Source organism: Meleagris gallopavo, chromosome 2, assembly GCF_000146605.3.
Source record: "Meleagris gallopavo isolate NT-WF06-2002-E0010 breed Aviagen turkey brand Nicholas breeding stock chromosome 2, Turkey_5.1, whole genome shotgun sequence".
NCBI lineage: Eukaryota > Metazoa > Chordata > Aves > Galliformes > Phasianidae > Meleagris > Meleagris gallopavo.
In genome coordinates, this window is record NC_015012.2 from 38,463,736 (window position 1) to 38,478,240 (window position 14,505).

Genomic DNA, 14,505 nt, shown 5'->3' on the forward strand with positions numbered 1-14,505 from the left:
GAAAAAGAAAAAAAAAAGCAAAAATCCAAAGCATAAACTGAATGCAAAATGCTGTACTATTTTCATATTCAATCTGCAGGCTGCTTAGACTAATGGAAGGATGACTGCCTGACTGGTTTCACTGAAGTGCTGCTTGAAAACAAACTGGCACAGTTCCTTAAGTATCCTATCCATTTCCATACCCATGCTCAAAAGAAAATAAATGAGGCTTGTTTTTTTCATCGTGTTTGGTATGATGTTATGTTTAGGTTCTAAGATAAAAACAATGTTGATGACACACTGATGCTTATATAGCTCCTGCTTAGCAGTGCTGTACAGAGCCAAGGCCATTCTCAGCGAAGGGCCCAAGGAGCTGTGAGAGAACAGAACTAGGACAGCTGACCTACAGTGGCCAGAGGGATGTTCCATACCACATGATATCAAGAGGAAGGAGTTTTGAAGGTGGTGGGAGTTTATCCCACTCTCTTCTGCTGCTTTGGGCTAGCTGGTCTTCGATTAGGGAGTGGTAAGCAATTGCTTGGGCACCACTTGTTATATATGTTCATATATACACGTTGTCATAGTATTCTCTTCTCTGGCTTAATAAATAATTTTTATCTCAACTTAAGAGTTCTACTTTGGTTTTTTTTTTCTTCCCAGTTCTCCCTCTCATCCCACTGGGAAATGAACAACTGTGATGCTGCGTTAAACCACAAAATAGGCCAAATGCCCTACAGAACAAATTTTTTGGAACAGAAAATATCGTCACATTAACATAACGTGAGCAATGTCAACAGTGCAAGAAAACATAACGAATTCCTGATCAAGACACTGAGAATCAAAACTGAAATGAACATTACAAAATAAAGAACCCTGTCGTCATACTTGTAATCTGTCAGTGTTTCAGGATCCACTCCAATGGCATAAGGCTCATGCTGTAACCCCATCCAACATGTCCTGACCAAACACATGCAGGCGATATCCACACAAAACAGTAAGATAAACAGAAACCAAATTGTGAACGTTCAAATCTGAGCCCATCTGCATCCTAGGAAGATGCAGTTACAGAACTGTAATCAAATGAAGTTGATCAGAACTGGTGACACATACTCACATACTACTAAAATGACTCCAAATTCCTTCTTCTGTGTTGCTTCAAATTTATTCCAATACAACTTAATCATGCAAAGCAGAGCTACGTTAAAAAGTGGTAGAAATCCAGAACACGGATGGCAAACCAGGAATCATTTGTCATTACCCCCAAAAGAGCAATGCTCTGAGGAACAGCATTTCAGATGTAAAGGAACAAGTCATCAGGCATTCTCTCAGAACTTTGCACTTATTTATACACACAGCAGCACATTAAGGTGTGCATGTTGAATGACACAGAGTTGAAAGTTACTCAGTTTGGATTCCTAGCTTCTATTATAGCAGAGGGTTGTTCAGTAGCACTTTACACCATCAAATTACACTTCCATGATTCCAAAAGAGCCACTCTAAATTTCTGTGACACTGCAACTTGGAAAACCTTGTCATCTTTACTACTTATTCTACTTAAAGATAATTTGCCATGAAAAGAGACAGCCTAAAACTTCAGATAAGTTCTATTACTTAAACTCAGTTCTCCATGATCACAGAACAAACACGGGGCCATTTTGGGAGTTTCCTTTTATGTTATGTAATCAGGTCGTATTGCTGTCTACAAAGAAAATACTGCATGGGTATAACATTTCAGTAAAGTTTACACCATCATATCTCAGAAGAAAGGAATAGAAGAGGCACTAACCTTTCAGCTTCGGTATAGAAATGGCCTGATCAAAAGACTCCTGCAGATACCAGTGGGCTTTGAATTAAGCTACTATGACAGTTCAAGTTGCATTAACACAGTTTTTATGTTTTCTGCATTTAAGTATACAGAGCAGTCAGATTCAATTTAATACCTTCATTGCATTCATATAAATGAAACCCCCATCCTCTAAGTGAAAATAATGAAGTACTTTACATATTCACATGAACACCATCAGACAAGCAGACCTTTATAGTCACAACTAACACAGTTCACAAGTGACTCAAGCTATACGGTAAAGAAACATGCTAAAACAGACTAGTTTCCATTCTTTCCAACTCTGCCAAAAATTATGTATAAAAAATACATATATTTTACATTTTGGTTATAGGAAATGCCCAGCAGAACATAGTTCTTTATCTACTAAATTATAGACTTAACATTTGTCAAAAAGGTAATTCCGTAACAACAACAACAAAAAAATACCTTTAAAACTATTTGAATATTATTTTTTAGAGAACTTACTCCAAAAAACAAACAAATACACAACAACCAACTCGCATTTTCACTTATTTTATATAGATTTTGTGAAAGCCTGAACTGTAATGAAAACTGTTGGTCCAGACTCAATCCTTAATGTTTCATAACAATTTGTAACATGGCCTCTACTATTACAGAATTTTAAGTCCAAAGAAATAATGTAGCCATACTTAATCTGACAGATGATACAAGAAAATGAGAATCACACTCACAATCAATTAAATGTTGATAATATACACAACAGTAGAAGTCTAAGCAAATACATAAATACCAATTTCTCAAATGAAATAGTAGAAGAATACCAGTGAGCAGAATGCAATTACTCACGCTGCATTTGACAAATACAATGTAAAAAGAGCTCAGAAAGGTTGAGCTTCTTGTTTTGTTCTCTTTTTCTTACTTTTTTTTTTTCCCCCTCTCCTGGTGCTTGTTTTTAGGTTTCATTTGTTCATTATTTTCCTGTCTCTATATGCTGTTATTTCTGAGCATCAGCTGAACATCAGCTCAAAATAAGGGGTGCTATCAGCTGCACTGCCAATACCATTTCCTGCACAACACTGAGGGTTTTACACTTTCTGTGAAATCTCAAGTGAAGGCTGCCTGACTCTTGCAAGATCATTGCTTTAAGAGAGGTGGCCACATCCATTGGCCATTCCATTTCACCACTCATGTGAATGACAGCAAGCATTTCTTACAGCTATGACATGTGGAAGACAGCGACCCCACTCAAATTAGAAGGGGACATACAGCAGCTTCTTTACCATGGAAGCCCATCTGTTACACACTGTGTGGTTTCTCTTAAATAATTTATTTAAACAGAAACAACAAAATGATTTATCTTTTCAGTTTAGAATCAGATAGTCATTCAGACACAGGACAAACTGTGGAAACAGTATGGAAAGCCTGTTTGGTGCAGAAAAAAAAAAACAGGAAAACTGCTAAAAACATCACCTGAGAAATCAGTAACACAAAACATGGAATGAGTTTCATCACAGCATAGACTGCTGCTGAATGAATAAGTTTTCAAATTATTAAAAGTTGTCTAACAAGATGTTACAGTTGTTAGACATTTTCAAAATCTGTTAAAAATCATTTATGAGCAAAAATAGGGACATTCTGCTCCCTAATGGGGATCGAAATTTGGACAAAATTATTTTTGAAAGTAAATATTTAAACTGGAAAAAATTTCCTACTGGCAAGCACATTTCATGTGCTTCTGAACTTGCAGTATTGAAACTGCCAGAATAAAAAACTGTATTTAACAAATAAAAGTGATTTGCATTAAACAACCATTAATAGTTTGGTAAATCACACGCTATGCTTTTGTTTCTGAAACATAGGACTTGTTTTTTCATAAACATTTGCAAAGCCAGTATTACTTTAAGCAGCATCACTAGAGGTTTCTGCTGTCCAAATGATATTAAGTTTCAGACTAATTAAATTGCATTCTGCATAATGGCCAAGTATTCAGCTTCTTCAACAATGGCTATAAAAGGACTATGACCATTTCTATGATTCTTTGCAATACATTCCAAGTAGATATGCTAAATTTATTTTCAGAAAGATAAGTTCATACATGCATTTCTTAAAAACATGTAGAAAATGAAAATTAACGGTTTCTATTCCGTTACAGGACAGAAAACTAAGAAATATCCAGCGCAAGCACGCAGAGTATGTGCATTGAGCAAGAGTAAGAAAAACTGAGTGTGCAAGAAGGCTTCCTAAGAAAGCTACCACCAATTTATTATTTAATGAATATATCTGTTCATTTCCACATAGTGTTAGACAGCCTACAAGCAGGCTGGTAAGAGCTTTAAGACTTACAACAGAAATTTCTTAGATAATAAAACTCTCAGTGAGAGTTCAGCAATAAAAGTAGAAACATCACCTTCTAAACAATGGTTAAAAATAAAATGGGAGTTATTAAAAAGCGATTATGATGTGCACGATAGCCTTTATTTTATATTTCCTCTAGAATTTAATTCAGTATAGAAATTGTACTTAAGATGACTTGGTGAGCATAACCTAGCAATTAGATTGTGAAATACATACATTATTTACCAGGAGACTCTTTCGCTGAAAAATTGGGTAAATGCAGCCAGAAAAGGAATTCAGCAAATGAGGCAGTACTGGTAATGAGGAAATTGAGACAAAGAGGGTAGATTTCATTTCCAGTCCTAGGTTGCAAATGCCAATCAGCGAAAGCCAGGATATTTAAGTACAATCCAGCAGTTTGCTGGACAGGGAAGCAATTATGTTTCACTTTTTTGGAGCATGGTTATGGCTGTTCTGAGCTGTAAAGCAATAATCTTCCTTGCCATAACAGAATCTTTGGACTTTAAAAGGCAGATTTGGTCAACAGCAAAGCTCAACATTTCCAGTACTTTTATCAGAAATTTTTGTGGTCTAGAAAAATTCAAAGCTCACATAAAACATCATTTCAAATCTGTTTATTGAAAGTGATTAATTCAACTCAAAACAGAACAGCTTGGCTTAGAAGAGACCTCAAGAATCATCAAGCTCCAACACCCCTGACACAGGCAAGACCAACTTCCATATCTAATATTAGACCATAAAACTTGGTTTTACCACCACTTCAGGTAAAACATCATAACTCCCATTTGTCTGACTTTCATAACTGTAAAACATCAACAACAGTTGATCCCATTTATAGAAGCTTTCTGATTCCCTCAGAAGAAATTTACTATAGGAAAGGGAAAATCAGTACTACTCATTTTAAAATACAAATCAATGTGTTAGTTGTTGATGCTTCTATTGTCCAATAGGAAAAACATTTTTTAGCATCTCTAAAATTATGAAAGGATTTTTTTCAAATCTCCTTTATAAGGAACACTGACAGCTCTCAGCATAGAAAGCCACTGCACTACATCTGCAATATCTTTTATACTTGGGCAGCTGGCAAAAAGTGAGAAAATTCATTAGCATGCTAATGATCTGTACTATTTAAAATTCCAGCTCTGATTATTGTGCAATTAAGTCTCTTCCCTTGACGTCTGCTTCCTTATACCTGCATTATTGTGAAAAATCAACAATTAGTAATGAAGTAAAAAAAAAAAAACAGCTGACCAATTTATACACAAGACAAACATACACACATTTCAGCATTCCTTTGTTGTTGCTGTCTAATACTTCCCAGACAAAGTGGTATTATCTTCAGTAGAAGACATCTCAAAAGTTTTAAGAAGTTGACAGGCATGAAAGATAACAGTTCAAGTGCCAAATTACACAGGAATAGTTATGAGTAGGAATATCTGTGCAGAAGGTTTTAAGACATTATAAATCAAAAGAGGGGAGTGAATAGAATATTATTGCCTGAAAACAAGAGAAAAGCAAGACTGAGGTGACAGCAGACCTTGCCACCTTAACTTCATTTTCAAGAGAAAAACAAAGCATCTTTTTTCTACAGCAAAAGATGTTTAAAACCACTAATGTATTTAAACTAGACCAAAGCCTACAAATAACAGACTGAGAGACTTAGAGGTGGTCTTTGTTAACTTGGTGGCCCTGTTAGAGCAATGAGGCTGGACTAGATGGCATCCAGACTCCTTTCCAACTTCAACCATGCCACTATCCTGATACTAGAGCTACTTTCCACGTGTTTCTTTCAGTAACCTACTTCTAGCTGATAGGCAGCTATCTCATAAGAAGTTGAGCTAGGTCAAAGCACAGCACAACTCTGCACAAGGATGGATCACAGATACATCTCAACTGTATATCAAGAATCAACCAGTCATGCTAGTCTTGCTAGTTTTTGCTATTTAAATTAGCATGGTTAATTTTGCCTCAAGGGGACTACGAACTATGAACAGAGAGCTAGTAGAAAAGACAAAGGACAGGGCTGCCAGATCAGGTTGCCAAGTGCCCCATCCAACTTGGCCTTGAATGCCTCCAGGGATGGAGCATCCACAGATTCTCTGGGCAACCTGTTCCTGCTTTTCACCACCCTGTGATTAAAGAATTTCTGCCTAATATCTAATCCAGATATCTCCTCTTTTAGTTTCAATGCATTCTGGCCTTGGTTGTATCATTACTAGACTATGTAAAACATCCATCCCCATCCCCCTTCCAAGTACTGGAAGGCCACAATGAGGTCTCCCCAGAGCCTTCTCTTCTACAAGCTAAACAAGTCCAACTCCCTCAATGTTTCTTCATAGGAGAGGTGCTCCAGCCCTCACTCAAGTTGTGCACCTTTCACAGTGCAGAAAAATAAACTCAATTTTCTCCAGTTATTTTAAATAACAAAGAAAATGCTACAGATCACAGCGAAACCAAGCATAACACATCAAGTATAAAAGCAACATGTATTTCTCAGCATTTGGCAGCTCTCTTTTCACCCTAATGTATCCCATATAAGGGTATGACCTTCCTCATCCATGATAAAGCCACCATAGGCAGTACTGTGTGGCATTCAACCAAACAAGAGACAGAGAAACAGCTATAGCAACAACCTGCTCAATCATAGTATACTACATTTTCTTTTAATTATGCCATGGCAATAAAATCCTATTCCAAATTTTCATGCTTTATTTTCCAAACATAAAAGTACCACACAAAATAGCAACCGGTTCATAAAAGTGGATGTCATTTTTAAGACACAATCTGTTCACAGTTTTCTAGAGTGTATCAGAATGCTGTTATTCAGTTAAACATGGTAGTACTAATTTCATGCTACCAGTTTCAAACCTAGAAGTGTTTCCATACTTTTAAGAAGAAAACACTTCAGAATACATGCAAGGAGGTCATGGACAAGAAAATTAGAATATCTTAGATTTCAATTTATGTATCTCTGACCATTTTGCGCTTGGTAAAGTTATTTTATGAAGGAATAAATTTCTCTTTATGCCTACAGAATTATAATAAATTAAAAAACAATCCAAGCAGTAAACATGAAGTGCTTTGCAATTTATTTTCACAAATTTTAGGGCAGTAGAGGTCATATCTAAAGGAAATCTCATTACAGTTACACAAATGCAAAGGGGAAAAAAATAGAGTTTCTGCACTTCCAACAATTTTGTTACTTCAGCAATACTCTTGCAAAGGTTTTGTTTGAAATGTTGCTGAAGAAAAACACAAATGAGAAGTGTGTATGGATTAGAGGAGATTTAATTGTCTGAGAAACAAAGGAAAAACAGAATGGACAGATTGGAAGTCAGAATACTCCCCCCTTCAACTGATTTGCAATTTTAGGTGATGAGGAAACACCATCTGATGTGTTTTCTTTCTGTTTTCTCTTTTCTGAGTTTGGATCACATGGCTTAGGTAATTACACACTACTATCAGGAACCAGAAAGATAAAAAAAAATTGTTTAAACAGCCACTTAGTTTCTAACAAAGCAATTTCTAATCTGTGCGTGTGTTTATTTTTCTATACTTTTAAAAACTACAGCCCTGGATGTATTCAGTTGTTTACAAAAACTTTGTTTCTAAGGTACCTCTGCCTGTCCAATTCCCTATGAAGAGTCTACATGTGCTTCAGAAACAGGCACTCTTCCTCTTCCCAACCGATTTACTGCTCATAAAATTCTGAAAAAGGAAAGAAATTTCAAGTCTCTAAAGCTTCATAATAGCTCTCATATTTATACTTATCTATTTAGAGGTACCTATAGTAACTATATTTGCAATTAACTGTTATTCAGCCTTTTCATTTAATCAAGTAACAAGCCCGTTTTATCTGCTGAACTTCAGGAAGTGGAACAGTAGAAAATAGGGTAATCCAAGACTAATAGCGGCTTTGCTATTTTGTTAATTTGTCAGCAGCTTTCCCAGTAATTGCAGAGAATTTCCCCAGTCCATCACAACAGTGCCACCTCAGCACACTGCCTTTGTGTTTGTATGCAAGCATTGTTTGGTAAGCTTTAAAACCACTTCAAGCATAAGTTTAAGAAGATAACTCTTTCCTTCAGAACCATGTACCTATCACACCTCATTCATTCAGAGCCATTACCAGAGATTTATTAAATAGGTTGCACTGTTGTTACAACCAACACCACCAACTGTCAGCACATAGAAGACTGCATATGTTTTTCTGTATGTGAATTCATGCACATTATGAATTCATGCACATTATCATCATCACTATAATTCTGATGGGATTTGGAAAAAAATGTACTGAGAATTGGGTTAAGATAGATCTCAAAAAGCAGTATATTGCTAGGATATCCCCTCTCTCCCTGAGCACACACTTCTCCAGAGCGAACAGATGAAAGCTTATCTACCACATTGCTTATCTAAGTTCTGGCCAAGCTTTCTTCTGAAAATCTGTATGTTTTGTAAATGCATGATGGTTTTGTCAAAGCCAGTAGAATTCCAGATGTCTGTGACAGAGCAAAAGCTGGAACAGCCTGTGAACTACTTACCAAAGGCAGTCTCTCCATGTTCAAGTTCTTGCTTCAGTTTGTTGTAATCATCTTTAATTCTCTCTAGATTCCGGATGTTTTGGGCACTCAAAACTAGAAGCTCACTGAGAAGTCCTTCCAGTTCTTCCTTCTCAGATGTTAATGATCTTATTTCTTCTGTCAGATCCTTAGCAGTACCAAAATTACTACCTGCATATTTTTGGGGGGTTGCAGGGAGAGGGAGCAAAGAGACAATAAAAGAGACACTTGTAACATCAGTAAGTTACACAGCAAACAAGGGAAATTAAGCAATCATAGTTCCCAACAGCAATAAGACCAAACTGGGAGAGGAAAAAAAGGGGGAATAAAGCAAACCAGTCTTTTTTTCCAAGTATCTATTATGTAAACAGATTAAGAAAGTCATAACTACAGCATACCTAAAGTCATAGAAAGTTAAGATTCTTGGAGAACGCTTATTCCTTAAGTCTATACTTTAGAAAATTCATACTGAAACATACTGATTACTGTGCTGTCACCTGTCAGACCATTTTCATGTTTCGGAGAACACCTCAACTTGTCACACTTCTACAACGACTGCCATCAATCTGCTGGACTCTGAAATAATCCTCTTTGAGCAAAGAAGCACAGTGCAGTTGTTCCCAAGCACCAGAAAGTGATATCATATTTATTAGGTAAAAAGCAACTGCTGTAAAGAATTTCAGAAAAAAATTCTGAGATGACATATTTAAAGTCAAGACTCTCTGCTTTTGACTGTTCCTAAGCCTCAGAGGTGGTAGAACACCTCAAGCGTTGCCTGCTTACTTTGCTCAGGAAATTCCAAAAAAATATTCAAGCCCTCTGGATAGTGATCCAGAATCAAAAGTTCAACTCCTAGCTGGTTTTGATTACACACATTAGTAACATCTGCCACTTAACATCTGCCTGCTGGCTACTTCTCTTTGGTAGGGTAGGAAGAACAAGGTGCAAGTACTTATACATATCAGAAGACCACAAATTATGGCTAAAAGCTGAGAGTGGCTCCATTCCTCCAGAGCACAAGAGTGAATGGAAACACTTCTGTCAATTAACTACAATGATCCTCCTTGAAGAAAGACACTGCTGAAAATTCAAGTAGTCATATGAAGACAGACATACCACAAGAAGATTGCACTTCTCAAAATTTTGGATAAGAATGTATCAAATCATTCAGGTCTAAAGATTAAGCCCTGCTAAAAACTGCCTTTTTTGCTATTGTTTATTTAGTCATCAAGGTAACAGTTTCAGCAAACCCCTCCTTCCTTAAAGTTATCATTTCTTCTTCAAAACATCCCTAATTCCTGCTCCTCTGACAGTTTGCCAGTTCTATCTTATAAGGAATTATGAAATTAAATAATTATAATTTATTTATTTTCCTATTTACAAGCAGTAGGATCTTATTGTTTGCCAGTACATTTATGAAGAAACAACAGGGCAAGTGTAATATCTTTATGCACCACATTTCCAAATGGACAAAACACAGCAGAAGATAAGCATGACCATCACAAAAAATTGCCAGGAAAAAAAAGCAGATATTCAGATGTTTCTAAGGCAACAAGACAAATAATTAAGCAGTGTGCCTTTATTTCACCTGAACTCATCCCAAGCATCAGTGCACAAGAGCCTTAATAAAACATGAAGGCAAGAAATTTTTCATTAGAATCTGGAACTTCTCTTACGTTTCAGAAGACAGCAAGGAAAAAGGTATGATATTTTATATGAAAGTTTTATACATATTAAATGGATCTTAATTCCCAGAGGGATAGTTGATATCAAAATTGAGGCTATGAGAAAATAGCAACAGATACATGCCCAGAAGCCAAAACTGCCTGATACAGCTTCTCCTGACAGCAGAGATGTCAAAGTCTGCAGTGAAATTTCAGAAAAGCATATTCAAACTCATGCAACATAAGTATCATCAGTGAGCTTCTGACCTCAATCAGCAACCAAAATAACTGTTTTCTAAATGCCATAAGAAGGTTGATTTAAAAATTAATGCACAACCCCTAGCTGCCAGCATTAAAAGACATGCCCTCCTGGGATCTTTAAGAGACAAAGTCACTTTGGATTTAGAAATAATCTTCAGACATGTTAAAATATTTTGTTCTACTTACTTATATGAAAATGTTAAAATTCCCCTTTTTGGTAAAATAATTGTATTTCACCTAAGTGAACAAAAAACCCACTGCTTTATCAAACACTCAAAGCTGTGTTTTATATAGCCATACCACTGGGAGAACTAGTTGGCTGATATCAAATGAAAAAGTTAGTCATAACTTTTAGAATCATAGAATCATTAAGTTTGGAAAAGACCTCTAAGATCATCTAGTCCAACCACAAACACATCCCCACCACATCCACTAACCATATCCTTCAGTGCCCCATCCACACATTTCTTGAACAACTCCAGGAACAATAGCATCACCACCTCCCTGGGCAGCCTGTTCCAATGTAATGCAGGGATTTCCTTTCCAGGAACCACATGAAGTTGGGATTATAATAAAATTCAAAATTATTCACCTTTGTTTGGACAAACTCATATTTCTATGAGCTTAGCACTGAAACATCATTTTCATTTTTCAATTAATTTGAAGACCACAGTGCTCTGAGCAGGTTGAACAGCATGCTAACAGTACACTGTCAAACAGAGCTGAGTACGTACATTTCACAGTAAAATTTAGCTTCTCAAAGTTATCTTTGAAGACAGCAACAAAAGCCAAAATTTCCTCCTTAATCTTGCCCTCTAGAGCTCTCTCACTCATCCTTCATCTCCTTACCCCTACAGACAGTAAGATCAGCTAAGCTCCACTGGCTTGATGAGAACACAAAAAACACCAGCCAAATGGAGCAAAACACTGGAAAAATAAAAAAGAAAAAAGAAAAAATATACCCAGGAAAAAAAGTAGCCATATAATTCTATTCATTGTGAAATTAAATTGCATACAACAATTCACTTAGATTGTTTTCCTCTCTTCTGAAAATTCTACTAGTATGGCCACATACAACAACTAAATGACACTCTGCACACATATATTTTTTCTATGCGTAATTACACCATCAAATATTCCTTTATCAAGCAGATCATTGCCCACATATTACTCTCAAACTAACATCTTATTAATTTGATAATATTTGCCAGTAACAAATTGACTAAAAATATCCTTTGAAGTCTTCAAAACATAGGACAAAGTTAATAATGCGGTCTTTTTTGCTCTAAGTCTTTCTTATATTTATGCCAGAAAGTATGTACAGTCATAGTTTCCATTATTTATGCTTGAAGCAGGGAGGTCTGTGCCAACCCTACTGAAACTATATTCATTAAAATACAAGCAAAGGAACAATTTTTGCATAACACTGAAGCATTCGTACCAGACATTCAGAGCAATGTAGGAAAGAAACTGGTCTGTATTTATCATTACCTATAAGCTAATCCTTCATAGACTAATGGTACCTTTAATGACACAAAGAAGTGAAAATCCATGTTTTAGCTTAGGGCATTCACCACCATGCTATTTATCAAAAGGCACTGGAATTCAAGCCTGAAAATTCTCCACCCCGTGAGAATACAAACCAATTCCAACCAGAACAAAACCTGAAGAAAATAAATATCATTTAGCTTCCCACAAAGAAAAGAGAACACACGTAAAATCATGAGAGGAATATAAGATTTTGGAGGTAGTGGCAGTGTATTTATGCAATTATTTTTTTTCAAGTAATAACATATTTAGGGAGCAAAATGCTACTGAAATAATTGATATGATCCTGAAAGGTGAAATAAGATAATCCATTTAGAAGTAGGCAGACCCCAAAACATACATTTAGAAGAGGAATTCTCTGCCTTAGAAAGCCTATTGTACCAGGTCTAATCAGTCACCAAAGAGCAGCAACTCAGAAATCCATCATTGATTAAATAAATTAATAAATTAAATCAGGATTAACAATTCAAAGATTCAAGTGAAAATTATCAATGAGAAAAGGCACAAAAACCTTGAGGAGAAAGGTCAGAGATTTGGAAGTTGGTAATTCATCAACACTGAGATGTAACCTGTTTTAAAGAGCGATAGAGACCAGTGACCACAAGGTTCCTTTGATGCTCTGGTGCCTGCACTGGGAGAGATGAGCATACGATCAGCTCATCTCCCCTCTCTCTTGCCCTTGCCTCTCCTCCACACAATTGAGGGTAGGGGAACAGCCCAGACCAAATCTTCGTTATCTAGAAGGCTTCATGAAACCGCCATGCTCTTTTTACCAACATAACCAAGAAGCAAGTCACCTAGATTTTTGTACTAAAAGTGCCTACACTGAAATTCAGGGGATTGTCATCATGTTCTCCTGGACAGTTTGTAGGAGGGACAACACTAACCCATTCTACAGTCTACACAGGAGGTTTTCTTGCATCCTTTCCAGAGATCTTCCCATGGGTGAAAGCATCAACCCTTCACAGCTCTGCCCATCCAGAAAAAGAACTGCCAGAAAGATTATTCCACTCTCCCTCCCTCCAGGGAGAGCAGGTTAGGTAACAGGAGAAAAAGAGAGTAAGTCTCTGCATGGCTCATTGACTGTTGGAACAGAAGCAATGATTTTCTGCTGTCTGGTCACATATCATTTTGGAGTTTCAGCTACTACAACTTACCTTTTTCACTGAAAGTCAATAACATCTGGCAATCTCATTTGGATGTAAGATAAAAAGACAAATAGCGTAGTTTTCTTAGGCCTATGTGACTGTTAAGGACTTAGCTTTGGAGCTCACTAGTGTTATATTTTTAAGTGGGTTAATTGGCTTTTCAGAAAGTTCATAACTTGTAGCAAGACACTTGGATGGGGCATAAACTGATCACTGTGGGAACACATGCCAATACACAGCGCTGTATGCTGGAGCAGGATGTGATACAAGCATGAATTTCAGTGAGAACTGTTGGTGATAGGTGGATGGTTGGACTGGATGATCACGTAGGTCTTTTCCAACCTTGGTGTTTCCATGATTCTGTGATGAAGAACCAATCTCAATATGCTTCTGAGGCATCAATCCAGACCACTGCCAAAAGTAAGATGCTAACTGCAGAGAAGCAATTTTGCAATCTGACAAGACTTAGGTCTCCGTAAAACTCCAATTCACCAAAAAATTAAGCCTATATGAGAAGATACAAAGGGGCCTTGGTATTCTTGTCTCTAACACTAGTCAAGTTTTCCAGCTGTTACCAAACAGCCCCTCTCAAAACTTAAATATACAAACAGGATCACTACTGCCTTTGAGAAGAAAACATTAAAAACAGTATGCAGCATGGCAGGGAATATATCAACATCTTGTTGAGAACTTCGTGACCACACTTAACCTGCATGAAGTGACAAAAAGCAATAGTCATGAAAACAAGACATCCACATTTTCAACCTTGGGTCTGCATGTTTTGGTAACGGCAGTCAGGCTGGTAGATGTCAGTATAGACCAAAGGACATGTCTTCTCTGTAGCATATAGTGCTCTTTGAGCCAATCAGAACTTGGCCTAAATCAGCATCTGAGTAGGCAAAGAAACAACAATGCCAGCATTAAATTTTGTGTTTAGAATACATGTCATATTGTTTAGAAGCTACACTTCTACACTTTTTATTGTACTGCTGGAAATCATCCTACAGCATTTCCAATTGTTCAGATGTATTTGCAGATATTTAATGAAATAGAGATTGAGATAATAATAAAATGATGACAAAATCTCCTACCAGTACAGATAAGAGTATATATATATATATGAGTATATATATATATGAGTATATATATATATATATGTATGTATATATATATATATATATATA

General features: G+C 36.5%; 1 protein-coding gene across 3 annotated transcripts in view; it reads right to left on the reverse strand.

Annotated features, from left to right (window-relative positions):
- The window catches only part of DISC1 (DISC1 scaffold protein), a 201,503-nt gene that overhangs the window by 91,103 nt on the left and 95,895 nt on the right, over window positions 1–14,505 (reverse strand). For 2 of the 3 annotated variants that reach the window (XR_002111993.2, XM_010707011.3), the window contains exon 9: window positions 8,683–8,871. The exons of the other annotated variant lie outside the window; for it this stretch is intronic. Coding sequence is in view for 1 of the 2 variants with exons in the window: in XM_010707011.3 (XP_010705313.1) it covers window positions 8,683–8,871 (189 nt within the window). In the remaining variant the exon portion in view is untranslated. The remainder of the gene's footprint in view (window positions 1–8,682; window positions 8,872–14,505) is intronic. 3 annotated transcript variants of the gene reach the window in all.